Here is a 15,034-nt window from a genome sequence, read left to right as displayed (position 1 = left end):
TAGTAGAAACAGCGTCCCCGTGGACGAGGAATGAAATAACAGAGGCCCTAACAGAGAGACTCGGCGACAAAGCGTCGCCAAGGTGGCGGGGCCTTGAAAACATAATGCTCATGTACGAATGAAACCGAGTTGACTATAATCATCAACCCGAACTGCGATTAACGAGCTCATAGAGAAGAGCACGCCTTCACCAACCCCCCATGCGTACTAGCCCCGAATGTAACCCCGTGCTCGAAGAAAAATGGTGGCGGGGCCTATGGAGTATAGGCTCATAAATAATCGCACTCACCCCCTCAAAGACATCTGACACCAATACACCCCCATTGGCGAGAATGCTGCACGCAGTGATCATTCCCAAGCATACCGCTTTTCGTACTCATCATTCAATTTAGGATTTAGACATAGTACATAAGTTCCTCGGCCTCGAGGAATAATCATCCCTGTGTCCCACAATCGAACTAGCCGCGGAACACAAACGAATGTATCCCTGACCATGCTTATAGGAAAATCCCTGAAACACGCTTATGCATTGAGAAGTATGCCGCCCCTAACAACCCCTAATAAGACCCAAGCAAACCCAAAACGACCCGCAAATAACGTCGAAAATAATACCTGCGACAACTACGAGTAGTAGCCCATGAAACACGCACCCGCCCTAACAAAAAACCATGAACCACTCGAACATCGTCGTGATTGTACTGCTGAAGAACTTGAATCGCCATCCGTATGTCAGCTTCCGCTTGATCATGTCGTCACCGCACGAACCCGAGAAGCTGAACCGAGAAGCAAGCCCATGGCATCGCACAAGCTTTGACCGACCACCGCTGCATGTCCGTCTCATACCTAAGCGAAAGTGTTTCTCTTTTCCCATCAGATGAACGCCCAAGCATTAGCGAACCCTGCAGACCTTCCCCATGCGGCATCAACGCTCTATGCCGTGAGAACAACGGCGTCGGCCAGTGCTCCTGTCCACCAGATTTTCTAGGTGACCCGTACACCCGCTGCAGGCCCGAGTGCACGCAAAACTCTGATTGCGCGAAGACGATGGCCTGCATGGGTGTCAGGTGCAGGGACCCCTGTCTAGGCACCTGTGGACTGCAGGCCCAATGTCAAACCGTCAATCACGTGCCCGTCTGCTCTTGTAACCCTGGACATACTGGCAACCCCTTCACCTACTGTACCCCGGCCCTGTCTGATCGTAAGCTGCCTTAATCGCTTCCAAATCCTAGATCGCTAGAACCTCTAGGAGTTCTATAGTCTGCTAAGAGTGCTTCAGCCAAGTCCATCTTCGACCTCAACGAAGTTTGATATTTCCAAACTCATCGTCACAGTTTTATCGAAACCGCAGATGCGACGCATAGCTGAAGCACCCTGTGTTAGGTACACTGCACCAGTAGCCAGAACTCGAGCACAAAACAGCACCTAGCTAGACCAATCACCGCCCAATCGACCTGTCACGCAGGTCCTCTAATATACTTTTACCCCACACAGCGACCCCCGTAGACCCGTGTAGCCAGTCCCCCTGTGGACCCAACAGTAAGTGTCGAAACGTGGACAACCACGCCGTATGTACCTGCCTCTCGAATTTCATTGGAAACCCGCCGAACTGTCGACCCGAGTGCGTGGTGAACAACGATTGTCCCCGGGAGTTAGCGTGCATCAACCAAAGGTGCACGTCCCCCTGCGCGAACTCGTGCGGCATCAACACGCAATGCAGGGTGATCAACCACAGCCCAATTTGTTCCTGCAACAATGGATACACCGGAGACCCGTTCACCACTTGCTTCCCTGCTCCACGTAAGAATTTCTCTTTGCGGATACTTCATCCATCTTGTCATCTCATCAGTTTGACCTCTGCGAAACTCGAACATCCTCATTATTACACACGAATTATAGTCACGTCTCGATAACTGTCGCGCTAAACCTGTTAGGTCTACCTACATGTCCGACTTCTGCCAGAAAGATTGCCAATCCTCGGACTTTTACCAAAGAAGAACTGTGCCATGCTTTTTCTTAACACTTCTCACGCTGTCTCTCGAAATATTTGAAAGACGTCAGAATGAACCAGTGACAGTTGTCGAGGCTAGACCGGGTGTTTAATGTGAATAGATAGATCAACATTTTCACTATCATCCTCATTTCCGAGATAACGCTTCGAATTGCAGAACCACCCCAAAACGACAACGCTCTAGCCCCGATAGACCCCTGCGTGCCTTCCCCCTGCGGTCTGTACGCAGAGTGCAGGAATATCGGGGGCACCGCGTCTTGCTCCTGTCTAATCAGGTACATTGGCTCCCCTCCGAACTGTCGACCAGAGTGTCGGGTGAACTCCGACTGCCCCATGAGTCTCGCCTGCTCAGGAGAGAAGTGCAGAGACCCTTGTCAAGGCTCCTGTGGAGTCACCTCGCTCTGCACGGTGTACAACCATGTCCCCGTGTGCACCTGTCCCGAAGGTTATACCGGCGACCCCTTCAGCAACTGTTACCTGACTCCCACCGAACCACGTAAGATACTTTCCATCAGAGTCACCCTTAATCGATACAATTTGTCACTCGAAAGACTAGCAGAAATCCACGGAATCGATCATTTCTTTCACAGCTCAACCAGTTGTCACTGATCCCTGTGCGTCCACACCCTGCGGACCCAATGCCCAATGCAACAATGGCGTGTGTACCTGTTTACCCGAGTATCAAGGTGATCCTTACGTAGGCTGCCGACCGGAGTGCGTGTTGAACACCGATTGTCCTCAGAATCGCGCTTGCGTGAGGAACAAGTGCGTTGATCCTTGCCCAGGCACCTGTGGCAGAAATGCACAGTGTCTCGTGTTCAATCACATTCCCATGTGTAGCTGCCCTAATGGAATGGAGGGGAACGCTTTTGTCCAGTGTACCGTTGCACGAGGTACAACTTCTTTTCAGTTTTTTTTCGATTTAGGAGAAAGGGTAGATGATCTTGAATTAGACTATACAGTCCACAATTTCCATCTTGCATCAATTAATGATTCTGAATACTCTCTTAATCGCTGGAATGACAGATCCTATACAACGCAACCCTTGCTCGCCCTCGCCCTGTGGCCCGAACAGCGTCTGCCGAGAGGTGAACAGTCAACCAGTATGCAGCTGCGTGTCAGGTTTCCTGGGTGTACCGCCTGCTTGCAGGCCAGAGTGCACGGTAAGCTCGGACTGTCCTCTGACAGAAGCTTGTAGCAATCAGAGATGCGTGAACCCCTGTCCTGGCTCCTGTGGCATCAGTGCGGTATGCAACGTGGTTAACCACAACCCCGTGTGCAGTTGCTCGCCAGGATTAACTGGCGATCCTTTTGTCCGGTGCATCTTCCAACGTAAGACCTCCCTAACTGAATCAGGAACTTGAGATATCGATAGTACACTGATGACTAATTACTTTTAGCGAACGATGTACCAATCACGAACCCTTGCGAACCTTCCCCATGTGGTCCCAACTCGCAATGTCGCGTCGCGAACGATGCACCCTCTTGCTCTTGCCTGTCGGAGTTCATTGGCGCTCCTCCAAACTGCAGACCCGAGTGCATCAGTAACAGCGAATGCGCTAGCCATCTAGCCTGCATAAATCAGAAATGCAGGGATCCTTGCCCGGGTTCTTGCGCTGCCAATGCCGACTGTCGCGTTGTCAGTCACACACCGATGTGTGTGTGTCCCAGCGACTTCACTGGCGACCCCTTCACTCAGTGCAACCCTAAGCCACGTAAGAATCTCAGAGTATTCGGTGTCGATCCACCAAATGTTACTCGAACTTCCATTTTCTCATCTCTTCGTTTCAATTCTAATTAATTTCTACAAATTCTTAGCTGTACCTGTCTATCTCTCCCCCTGTGAACCATCCCCCTGCGGCTTCAGCGCAGTGTGCAAAGAACAAAACGGCGTCGGCTCCTGCTCCTGCCTCCCCGATTACATCGGGAACCCTTACGAAGGCTGTCGACCGGAGTGCGTGATCGACACGGATTGCGCTTCCACCTTGAGCTGCATCCGCTCGAGGTGTCAGAACCCGTGTCCCGGAACCTGCGGCGCCAACGCCGAGTGTCAGGTCATCAATCATCGACCTGCATGCACGTGCATTGCAGGGTACAGCGGAAATCCTTTCCAATATTGCACCTTGATCCGTGAGATAGGTATGCGTACATCCTTCCAGCTTGTCTGTAGAATCTCTGTTACTGAAACTTGTTGCTCGCGAGTCTTGTTATCGGCATATTTAATTTATCGATCTGTCGATCGAAGTATTACATGGAATTAAAATTAATCCTCATTATCTACTAATGGAATATTATTTTTAAATTGATGTACTCCGTTTCGATATAATGAACCTACTTCATACGTCATATCACAAACCTAAAGGATCATTTTTTATTTAGTAAAGTTTCATCTTTGTAAGGAATAGTTAGTTTAGAGGCTATCTCGGAGCGTAAGAATTGGTAAACGAGATTATACAGTTCCAAATTAAATTTCTCTCAGCAACGGTTCTTTAAGAAATGATCCAATCATTGTAGAAGACACACAGTACAAGGACCCTTGCAACCCCTCACCCTGTGGCCCCAACAGTCAATGTCGCGTGGTCAACGGCCAAGGAGTCTGCTCCTGCTTACCAGAATACTCAGGATCACCTCCCATGTGTCGCCCAGAATGCGTCCTAAACTCAGAATGCCCCGAGAACCGAGCCTGTATGAACCGGAAGTGCGTGGATCCTTGCCCTAACTCCTGTGGCACGTTCGCCACTTGCGTGGTCCGCAACCACAGTCCGATTTGCGCCTGCAGAGATTCGTACACAGGAGATGCTTTCACCAGATGCTTCCCAATTCCACGTAAGACACCCTCAGCTGGCACCATAATCAGTGGCAACACCGACAATTATCTAACTATCCTTACAGCACCTCAAGCGCCCACGGAAGTCGAAGTTTCGCAACCCTGTTTCCCGTCTCCTTGCGGTCCGTACTCAGAATGTCGCGTTGTTAACGGTGGACCGTCCTGTCAGTGTCTGGCCAATTATATTGGCAGCCCTCCCAGTTGCAGGCCGGAGTGCACTATCAATCCCGACTGTCCTAGCGACAGAGCCTGCATCAGACAACGGTGCTCGGATCCTTGCTCAGGGTCCTGCGGAGTTGGGGCACAGTGTAGCGTCTTCAATCATGTGCCTATGTGCATGTGCATCGAAGGGTACACTGGCGACCCCTTCAGCAATTGCTACCCTGCACCACCTCAACAGAGTAAGAACTCTTCTTCGAAAACTCTTCTTCTAAACTGTTTCATTGTTCAGTTATCAAATGGAGTAGATTCCTACTTCAGTTTTCAGTAAATTCTTAAATAGTTTTTCAAATACTTTGTAATGGCAGCTTCTTTTTATCTCAAAATATTTGAGACGAGATCAATTTTTAGAACAAACACAGTTGCATTACTGTGATAACGAAATGTGTTCGAACTCGGTGTAAATCTCTACGAAACTTCTTTCAGCTCCGCCCTCCGAAACCGATCCCTGTAACCCATCGCCTTGTGGACCGAATGCGCAATGCAACGCAGGTGTATGCACCTGCTTGCCAGACTATCAGGGCGACCCTTATACCAGTTGTCGACCAGAGTGCGTTCTCAATAATGACTGTCCTCTAAACAGAGCTTGCGTTCGCAACAAGTGCATGGACCCTTGTCCAGGTACATGCGGCAGAGATGCCATTTGCAATGCCCTGAACCACGTGCCCATGTGCAGTTGCCCCATGGGAATGTCCGGAAACGCTTTCCTATCGTGTGACAGAGTCGAAGGTACGAAGATCGTAGATCCAATCCTGTTTTTCTAGAGAGACTGACAAGAACTCTTGTTTCTGTAGAACCGCCCCAGACGAACCCTTGCAATCCAACTCCCTGCGGACCCAACAGCCAATGTCGCACCACAAACGGTCAAGCTGTGTGCTCTTGTGTGCAAGGATACCTTGGTAGTCCGCCATCTTGTAGACCAGAATGCGTAATCAGCTCAGATTGTCCCAGGAACCAAGCTTGCAACAACCAGAAGTGCATCGATCCTTGTGTAGGCACTTGCGGACTGAGGGCATTGTGCCAGGTCGTGAACCATAACCCAGTTTGCAGCTGCCCCTCGGGATTCACTGGTGATCCGTTCACTAGATGCGAGTTTATGCGTAAGGATCACGATCGTATAGATCAATGGATCTATTGGTAGCCAAACGAGTTTTAACTTTCCCTCGGATCTCTCGTTTTCGATGGAGATTTCTTGTACATTTTTGTCTGGTGGTTGCGAATATTTCTTTCTTTTCCTTCGTCTGTAGTTCTTTAAAGCAACTGCTACTATTCTCTATACAAGCGATTTCCTAAACAAACGTTTCCCTACTCTAGATTTGTATGACACAGTTAATGAAAATGTACAAAGATCTGAATATTTGTCAGAAAAAGGACCACAGATTAAAAATCGTACTCAACAGACAAATTTACCAAGAAGTCCAAGGGAAAGTTCAGATTCGATGGAAGTGTAATTCTTTCTTGGATTAACACTCTTCCTGACTCTTCCCGGCAGCGATAACCACCCCAACAGAAGACACGTGCGAATCCTGCCAATGCGGACCCAATTCAATCTTCCAAACGATCAACGGGAGCCCGTCGTGCGCCTGTTTGCCCGACTTTATCGGTTCCCCACCGAACTGCAGACCCGAATGTGTGAGCAACAGCGAGTGCTCGAGCAATTTGGCTTGCGTAAACCGGAAGTGTCAGGATCCTTGTCCAGGATCGTGTGGTTCCAACGCGGAATGTCGCGTGGTCAGTCATACACCCATGTGCGGATGCCTAACCGGCTATACTGGCGATCCCTTCACGCAGTGCACGTTGAAACGACGTAAGACCCCTAGCAAATACTCGAACACAATTAACCCTTTATACTGTGAAGAGAAACACTACCTTTCCCTGGGACTTCCGAGTCCATGATATATTGCGAAGAGTTAATGTCCCACTTGAACCAGCGATTGTACTCTGAAACCTGGGTGAAATATGTAGCGATTGAATTAACAGCCTGGGGAAGAGAGTGTTTGGTACCGGTGTGAAGAGCTAACAACTGACCCTGTGACCGATTTTTAGCCGAACCCACGGTGTCCCCATGTCAGCCGTCACCCTGCGGTCCCAATGCGATTTGCAAAGAGCAAAACGGAGCAGGTTCCTGTTCCTGTGCCCCGGATTACATAGGAAACCCCTACGAAGGATGTCGACCAGAGTGCACAGTCAGCTCAGATTGTCCCTCGAACCTGGCCTGCATTCGGTCCAAGTGCCAGAACCCTTGTCCCGGCACCTGTGGCCAGAACGCTGACTGCACGGTGATCAATCACCTGCCGAGTTGCACTTGTTGGCCCGGATACACCGGAGACCCGTTCTCCAACTGCTACGTACAGCAGCAGACCAGTAAGTCTCTGTTACCATGCCCATTCAATCATCGCCTTTCATCATCCGCGTGATCATCAACGCCTGGTAGCGACCCTAACGATAGCCACGCCTTAACCATCGACGTTGCTTCCATCGTAATATGACCAACGATAATACTGCTCGACAATTTTAATCACTTTTGTGACCTTCAGTGAACGTTCTTAGGATTTGTTCTTGCTTTTGAAGAGAAAACTGATTTTGAAAAAACCTGATTTTCTTAACTATTTTTCTTATCCGAATTACTTTTTTCAAAATTGAACCAATTGTCTTGAATTTTGGTGAAATTTTTAAAATATCATCCCGTTTTAAATTCATCATACTTTCCACTATCTGCAAAATCAAACATCATCATTTTCATTCAAATTTATTTTCTCAAAAACACGAATGATTACAAACGTTCCCTAAATGTTACAAATTCAAGAGTGCTACAGCGCATCCGAGTGTTGAACAGTGCAAGCGATTAACCCGACTAATGCCAATAATCTGCTACGTCTGGGTTGAAGTGTGTTGGAGAACCATGAGAATGACACAAATTACAAACCACTTGCAGCCCCTGAGCCAGTAAACCCGTGTAACCCCTCTCCGTGCGGACCGAACAGTCAGTGCCACGTGTCAAACGGTCAGGCAGTCTGTGCCTGCTACCTTGGCTACGTTGGCAATCCACCTGGATGCCGACCGGAGTGCGTCGTCAGCTCAGAATGCCCTCTGAACCGAGCCTGCATCGGTCAAAAGTGCAACGATCCTTGCGCAGGCCGTTGCGGCGAAAACACCGACTGCAGGGTCGTCAATCACAGTCCGATCTGCACTTGCAGGTTGGACTTCACCGGCGACCCCTTCACCAGATGCTTCCCGACGCCAAGTAAGAAATCGGAATCCCTTCTTAGACTAGCCAGCAGGCAGGATCCAATTGACCCTTTAAATTCGCAAGCAACGAGCTGTAAAATTTTCCATGCTTTTATCAAATTACACGTCAATCCACTTTGGAACCCCTGATATCATTCAGCAGGCTGATCACCACGGAGAACCGCTTATTTTCAGAGCCATCGCCAGCCCTCGTAGAAAACCCTTGTGTGCCATCACCCTGTGGCCCCAACTCAGAGTGCCGCGACATAGGTGGCTCTCCATCTTGTTCCTGTTCACCGACCTACATAGGTAGTCCGCCGAACTGTCGTCCAGAGTGTACCATAAACCCTGATTGCCCTAGCAACAGGGCTTGCATGAGGGAGAGATGCGCAGACCCTTGCCCCGGCTCCTGCGGAATAGGAGCAACTTGCAATGTGATCCAGCACGTTCCCACGTGCGTTTGCCCCGAAGGTTTCACCGGAGACCCATTCACTAGTTGTCAGCCTTTACCACCACCATGTAAGACCCTCGGTCCACGTTCACTAAGAACCTACAGTCGTAGCCATACGGTATAACCGATTTCCCTTTACAGCAGTGGATGTCCCGTCAGATCCTTGCAACCCTTCACCATGCGGCGTAAACGCAGAATGCAATAACGGATTATGCACCTGTCCTCTGAACTACTTAGGGGACCCTCTAACTCGCTGTCAACCCGAGTGCGTGATCAACGACGATTGCTCTCAGAACAGAGCCTGTTCGCGCAACAGGTGTATAGACCCCTGCGTCGGTACGTGCGGTCAAAGCGCGATTTGTAACGTCTACAACCACATCCCCATGTGCAGCTGTCCAGCTGGCATGTCCGGAAACGCGTTCGTAATCTGCTCTGTCTTACAAGGTGCATATAGATTGATCCTCGACCTCGTAGAGTCGATTCATTACTCGGTGTTTTATCGTCACCATGTTCTCCTTTAGAATCGCTGCCTCAAGACCCATGTAGACCCTCCCCATGCGGTCCAAACAGTCAATGTCGCGTTGTCAATGGCCAAGCTGTCTGCTCCTGCGTGCAAGGATACCTAGGCACGCCCCCAACTTGCAGACCCGAGTGCACCGTCAGCACCGATTGCCCGCGTAACTTAGCCTGCAGCAATCAGAAGTGCATTGACCCATGTTTGGGCACTTGTGGACTCAGGACACAGTGCCAGGTGGTCGGCCATAATCCGATCTGCAGTTGTCTACCGAGACACTCTGGAGATCCTTTTACCAGATGCGATCCGATACGTAAGCAGAACTCCGTGACATATGGTCGCAGACTAAGTCCTTTTAGCGTTCTTAAATAAGAGATCATTGAGATCTTATCCTTTCGGTGTCCCATATTGCCGTACATTCATTCATACGAACGATATAATAAAGTTCGAGGACTTATTCTGCGATTTCGACTATCATCGAAATCACAATTCTGAATCGTCATTTTCTCTGATAGCGGAAACACCACCCGAGCCCGTGAACCCCTGTCAACCATCCCCCTGCGGACCGAACGCACAATGTCGCGTGGTGAACGACTCGCCATCTTGTTCGTGCATAGCCGATTTCGTCGGTGCACCGCCAAATTGCAGGCCAGAGTGTGTCAGCAACAGCGAGTGCCCAGCAAACTTGGCTTGCGTGAACCAGAAGTGCAGGGACCCCTGTCCAGGCGCTTGTGGTTCGAACACAGAGTGTCGGGTCGTCAGCCACACGCCAATGTGCGTTTGCATGAGCGGGTATACTGGAGATCCTTTCACCCAGTGCATCGTGCAACAACGTAAGTCGGAGCCAACAGCTTGCAATTTTAAGCTGAAAATTTTAAGCAAATACCTAAGATATCTATCAGATCTATTAACAGACGGTCAACATATCTAGTCTAGACAAGTACAAGAAATCGCAAGTTTGTCGCAAACAAACCATAACTGAAGCTTTAATTTCTGTAGCAATGATTATCGAGAACGTGTCACCCTGTAGACCGTCACCCTGTGGAGCAAATGCAATTTGCAAAGAGCAAAACGGAGCAGGTTCATGTACCTGCATGCAGGACTACATAGGAAACCCATACGAGGGTTGTCGCCCCGAGTGCACCGTAAACTCTGACTGTCTCTCGAATCTGGCTTGCATTCGCTCCAAGTGCCAGGATCCATGTCCCGGCACCTGTGCTCAGAACGCAGTTTGCCAGGTGATCAATCACTCGCCCTCGTGCTCCTGCATGGGTGGGTTCACCGGAGATCCTTTCAGGTTCTGCAGCCCCGTTCTTCAAACCGGTAATTAGCAAGCTACCTCATTTTAGCATTCCTAAACTGTTTTGAACCCTGAGACGTTTCACTTTTGGAATACTAGATCTGGCGCCTGTAGACCCCTGCAATCCATCCCGCTGCGGTCCGAATAGTCAGTGTAACGTTGTTAACAATCAAGCAGTTTGCGCTTGTTTACCTGAATTCTCCGGCACTCCTCCTGGATGTCGTCCCGAATGCGTCATGAGTTCCGAGTGTCCTGTCAACAGGGCCTGCATCAACAATAAGTGTATCAATCCCTGTCCGCAACCCTGCGGGTTGAGTACCAATTGCAGGGTGCTGAATCACAGTCCCGTTTGCAGTTGCAGGGAAGGGTACACTGGAGATCCCTTCAGTAGATGCTTTCCCATGCCAAGTAAGAGGATTGGAGAGGATTAATTTGTGTCGTAATTTGTCAGCAGTCGGTTCAGATTACCTTACAGACTATTTCGTTGCAGGACCCCCACCTGGCCCAGTTGTAGAGAACCCTTGCGTCCCATCACCTTGTGGACCCTACGCAGAGTGTCGCCAAATTGGCGGCGCGCCGTCTTGTTCTTGTCTTACACCTTACATTGGCAGCCCTCCTAATTGTAGACCGGAGTGTTCGATCAACTCCGATTGTCCTAGTAGTCAGGCTTGCATAAATGAGAGGTGCAGAGACCCATGTCCAGGTTCCTGTGGAGCATCGGCCACCTGCAATGTCATCAATCACACGCCATCTTGTATTTGCCCTGACGGATTCACCGGAGACCCGTTCACCAGTTGCTATCCAAGACGTAAGCTTCGCCGCGATGTTACATCGTTGATCTCTTGGATCTTTCTTATCGCCGGAATCTGATAAGATTTTTCTCGCACAGCAATCGAAGAACCGGTAGTACCCTCGGACCCCTGTAATCCATCACCTTGTGGTCCAAACGCCTTGTGCACCGACGGCAGGTGTTCCTGCTTGCCAGAGTACCAAGGAGATCCTTTCACAGGTTGTCGTCCAGAATGTGTCCTCAATAACGACTGTCCAAGCCCTCTAGCCTGCATTCGTAACAAGTGCGTGGACCCATGTCCGGGCACATGCGGTGAGAATGCACAGTGCACCGTCTACAATCACATTCCCATGTGCAGTTGTCTGCCTGGAACGACTGGAAACGCTTTCGTTTCCTGTCGCCCTAGCAGAGGTACGTTCCACGAACTCGATCACTCAATATTACCTTCCACTGCAATATCTGACCCATCTTTAACCACTTTAGGACCCGAGGATCCCTGCAATCCGTCTCCTTGCGGACCCAACAGTATCTGCCGTATAGTAAACGAACAGGCAGTATGCTCCTGCGTGGCTAGCTTCATCGGATCGCCTCCCTCCTGTAGACCCGAGTGCTCTGTCAGTTCAGACTGTCCCAAGAACCAAGCCTGTAGCAATCAAAGGTGCATAAATCCCTGCGCTGGAACCTGCGGAGTCAGGGCCCAGTGTCAAGTGACCAATCACAATCCCATATGCAGCTGTCCGGCTGGCTTCACCGGCGATCCTTTCGTCAGATGCGAGCCTAAATGTGAGGATAATCACAGAGCTATAATACCACTCGTGCATCCTTGTCCTCGAGCATATCAAATATTTTGCTACCCATTATTTCAGTGGAGGAACCTCTGGCCCCTGTCAATCCTTGCTACCCCTCACCGTGTGGACCCAATGCACTCTGCCAAGTGATCAATGACTCGCCTTCTTGCTCCTGTATGCCTGAATTCAGCGGAACTCCACCCAACTGCAGACCCGAATGCGTCAGCAATAGCGAGTGCGCGATGCAGTTGGCCTGCATAAACAATAAATGCAGAGATCCCTGTCCTGGCTCGTGCGGAGCCAACGCAGACTGCAGAGTTGTTAGTCACACTGCAATGTGCGTGTGTCAAGCCGGCTTTGTTGGAGATCCTTTCACCCAGTGTCTGGAAAGACGACGTAAGATATCGGTTTTATTCATAGAGGTGATTCAGCAATTATTTGCAATATGATTGTCTTTTAGGAAACTAATTATTATCGCAACTTCACACAATCGATTACCAATTACTTTGTTGATATTTTAGGGAACTTTACGATTATGTTGCGAATGATTATCGAATCACCCTCGTAATTTCACTCCGTATTATCGATATTAAAATCGCCTTCAATTTTAGCTGAAATACAATCTCTTCTCACCACTCCCTGCACGCCGTCACCCTGTGGTTCAAATGCAATTTGCAAGGAGCAGAGTGGAGTAGGCTCCTGCACCTGTTTGCCCGACTATATTGGCAACCCTTACGAAGGCTGTCGCCCAGAATGCGTCATAAACTCCGATTGCACACCGACTCGCTCCTGCATACGTTCTAAATGCCAGGACCCTTGTCCTGGTACTTGTGGAACAAATGCAGAATGCCAAGTCGTGAATCACCTGCCAACCTGTACTTGCTTCCCGGGCTATACTGGCCAACCCTATCAATTCTGTCAACCAATTGTGCAAGCCAGTAAGCAGACACAGAATTTATTAGATTGTCTGAAATTAATTGTTGGTTTTCTTATAAAAGCGTTAGTTTTATTTGGAACGATATTATACTAGTCAAAATATTTTATATTACGAACAAAGATCAATGTAGCTAATGATGAAGACTAAATTAGAAAGATCTGCTGCATACACACTCTGCTACAATAGCTCCAAAAACGCAGTTAATTTCAGGACGATCTAAAAGCCAATCAGAAAGTTATTTTACTTAGATTCTAATGCATCTCTTCTAACCCCAGTCGAAGAAAACCGAAACCCATGCTCCCCATCGCCCTGCGGTCCGAACAGTAATTGTCAGGTCGTGAACCAACAAGCAGTCTGCTCCTGTCAGCCAAATTTCAGTGGATATCCACCTGGCTGCCGACCGGAGTGTGTGGTCAGTTCAGAGTGTCCATCGAATTTAGCCTGCATCAATCAAAAGTGCGCAAACCCTTGTCCCGGCACCTGTGGCCTCGACGCAGAGTGCACCGTGGTGCATCACAGTCCTATCTGTGCCTGCAGAGCCAAGTTTACCGGCGATCCGTTTACTCGTTGCTTCCCTATGTCAGGTGAGAAACCATTCCACGAAAATATCAATATTTCTTCAAGATTCTTCGAACATCCAAAATCAATTTCTGCCGAAAATTATTTTCAGAACCTCCTACATCGTTGATGCCTTCAAATCCCTGCGTCCCCTCGCCCTGCGGTTCGAACGCAGAATGTCGCGACGTAAACGGCATACCTTCCTGTTCCTGCCTATCTAATTTCATCGGTAGCCCTCCTAACTGTCGCCCAGAGTGCACAGTGCACTCAGATTGTCCTCCCAGTCAGGCCTGCATCAGAGAAAAGTGTAGGGACCCTTGTCCAGGCTCCTGCGGCGTGTTCGCTCAGTGCAGCGTGCTAAACCACGTTCCCACATGTAGCTGCATCGAAGGTTACACTGGCGACCCCTTCACCAGTTGCAACCCCAAGCCTCCAGAACGTAAGCATCCTTTTGCAGTTTCAATTCAGCTTGTTCTCTAGGAATACTTCATTACGTCCTTTGTCACCGTACATTCTAGAACAACCAGTTTTCGATGATCCATGCAATCCGTCACCGTGCGGAGCGAACGCGGAATGCAACAACGGCATTTGCACCTGTCTCCAAGAATTCAGGGGCGATCCTTACGCAGGATGCCGACCGGAGTGTGTCCTCAATTCAGACTGTCCCTTCAATCGCGCTTGCGTTCGCAACAAGTGCAACGATCCTTGCATTGGCACTTGCGGGCAGAACGCGGTCTGCAATGTTTTCAATCATGTCCCGATGTGCAGTTGTCCCGAACGGATGACCGGGAACGCTTTCGTAATGTGCTCCCCGGTTCAAGGTAGTATTTTCTGTCTGGATAGAGCAGCGTCCTAATTAAATGCCGATGAACAAAATTGTTGTTGTAGAACGTTTTGGTAAATAATCAATCAAATTTTGTTCTGTCACCTGAGCGCAAGTCGTAATCGTCGTTCGTTTCAACCATAACGATTTCGTTGTCGTGCAGCAGCTAATTAAGACGCAGCACAGGATCATTCCATCTTTTTACCAAGTCTAATGAATAAATTTCCCTTTGAACCTTCAGAAGTAACTCCAGAAACCCCATGCAACCCATCCCCCTGTGGCCAAAACAGCCTCTGCCGTCCCGTGAACAATCAGCCAGTCTGCACATGCCTCCAAGGATACCTAGGAAGTCCGCCATCTTGTCGGCCAGAATGTGTAGTCAGTTCCGACTGTCCGCGAAACGAGGCGTGCAACAACCTGAAGTGTGTGAACCCTTGCATAGGAAGCTGCGGTATTCGCTCGCAGTGTCAAGTCACGAACCACAACCCTGTATGCAGCTGTCCCCCTGGAATGTCCGGCGATCCCTTCGTGAAGTGTGACCCCATCAGTAAGGACCTATCTAGTATTCTAATCAAAACAGTTTCTCAAGTT

At 49.4% G+C, this 15,034-nt stretch overlaps 1 protein-coding gene across 1 annotated transcript in view; it reads left to right on the top strand.

The window, feature by feature from the left end:
- Positions 1–15,034, top strand: part of Dpy (fibrillin-like protein dumpy) — a gene marked incomplete at its 5' end in the record, with an annotated part of 87,896 nt that overhangs the window by 34,860 nt on the left and 38,002 nt on the right. The window contains 29 exons of the mRNA XM_078189303.1: positions 875–1,198; positions 1,492–1,797; positions 2,166–2,504; positions 2,599–2,901; positions 3,035–3,340; positions 3,409–3,723; positions 3,827–4,147; positions 4,523–4,834; positions 4,901–5,236; positions 5,481–5,783; positions 5,849–6,154; positions 6,547–6,861; positions 7,101–7,418; positions 7,990–8,298; positions 8,478–8,801; positions 8,875–9,177; positions 9,255–9,560; positions 9,763–10,080; positions 10,247–10,570; positions 10,647–10,955; positions 11,038–11,355; positions 11,437–11,748; positions 11,821–12,120; positions 12,204–12,521; positions 12,737–13,063; positions 13,338–13,646; positions 13,733–14,059; positions 14,139–14,441; positions 14,685–14,990. Coding sequence (XP_078045429.1) covers positions 875–1,198; positions 1,492–1,797; positions 2,166–2,504; positions 2,599–2,901; positions 3,035–3,340; positions 3,409–3,723; positions 3,827–4,147; positions 4,523–4,834; positions 4,901–5,236; positions 5,481–5,783; positions 5,849–6,154; positions 6,547–6,861; positions 7,101–7,418; positions 7,990–8,298; positions 8,478–8,801; positions 8,875–9,177; positions 9,255–9,560; positions 9,763–10,080; positions 10,247–10,570; positions 10,647–10,955; positions 11,038–11,355; positions 11,437–11,748; positions 11,821–12,120; positions 12,204–12,521; positions 12,737–13,063; positions 13,338–13,646; positions 13,733–14,059; positions 14,139–14,441; positions 14,685–14,990 — 9,117 coding nt within the window. The remainder of the gene's footprint in view (positions 1–874; positions 1,199–1,491; positions 1,798–2,165; positions 2,505–2,598; positions 2,902–3,034; positions 3,341–3,408; positions 3,724–3,826; positions 4,148–4,522; positions 4,835–4,900; positions 5,237–5,480; positions 5,784–5,848; positions 6,155–6,546; positions 6,862–7,100; positions 7,419–7,989; positions 8,299–8,477; positions 8,802–8,874; positions 9,178–9,254; positions 9,561–9,762; positions 10,081–10,246; positions 10,571–10,646; positions 10,956–11,037; positions 11,356–11,436; positions 11,749–11,820; positions 12,121–12,203; positions 12,522–12,736; positions 13,064–13,337; positions 13,647–13,732; positions 14,060–14,138; positions 14,442–14,684; positions 14,991–15,034) is intronic.

This window comes from Augochlora pura, chromosome 8, assembly GCF_028453695.1.
Source record: "Augochlora pura isolate Apur16 chromosome 8, APUR_v2.2.1, whole genome shotgun sequence".
NCBI classification, from domain to species: Eukaryota; Metazoa; Arthropoda; class Insecta; order Hymenoptera; family Halictidae; genus Augochlora; species Augochlora pura.
This window is presented reverse-complemented; position numbering and strand designations above follow the sequence as displayed.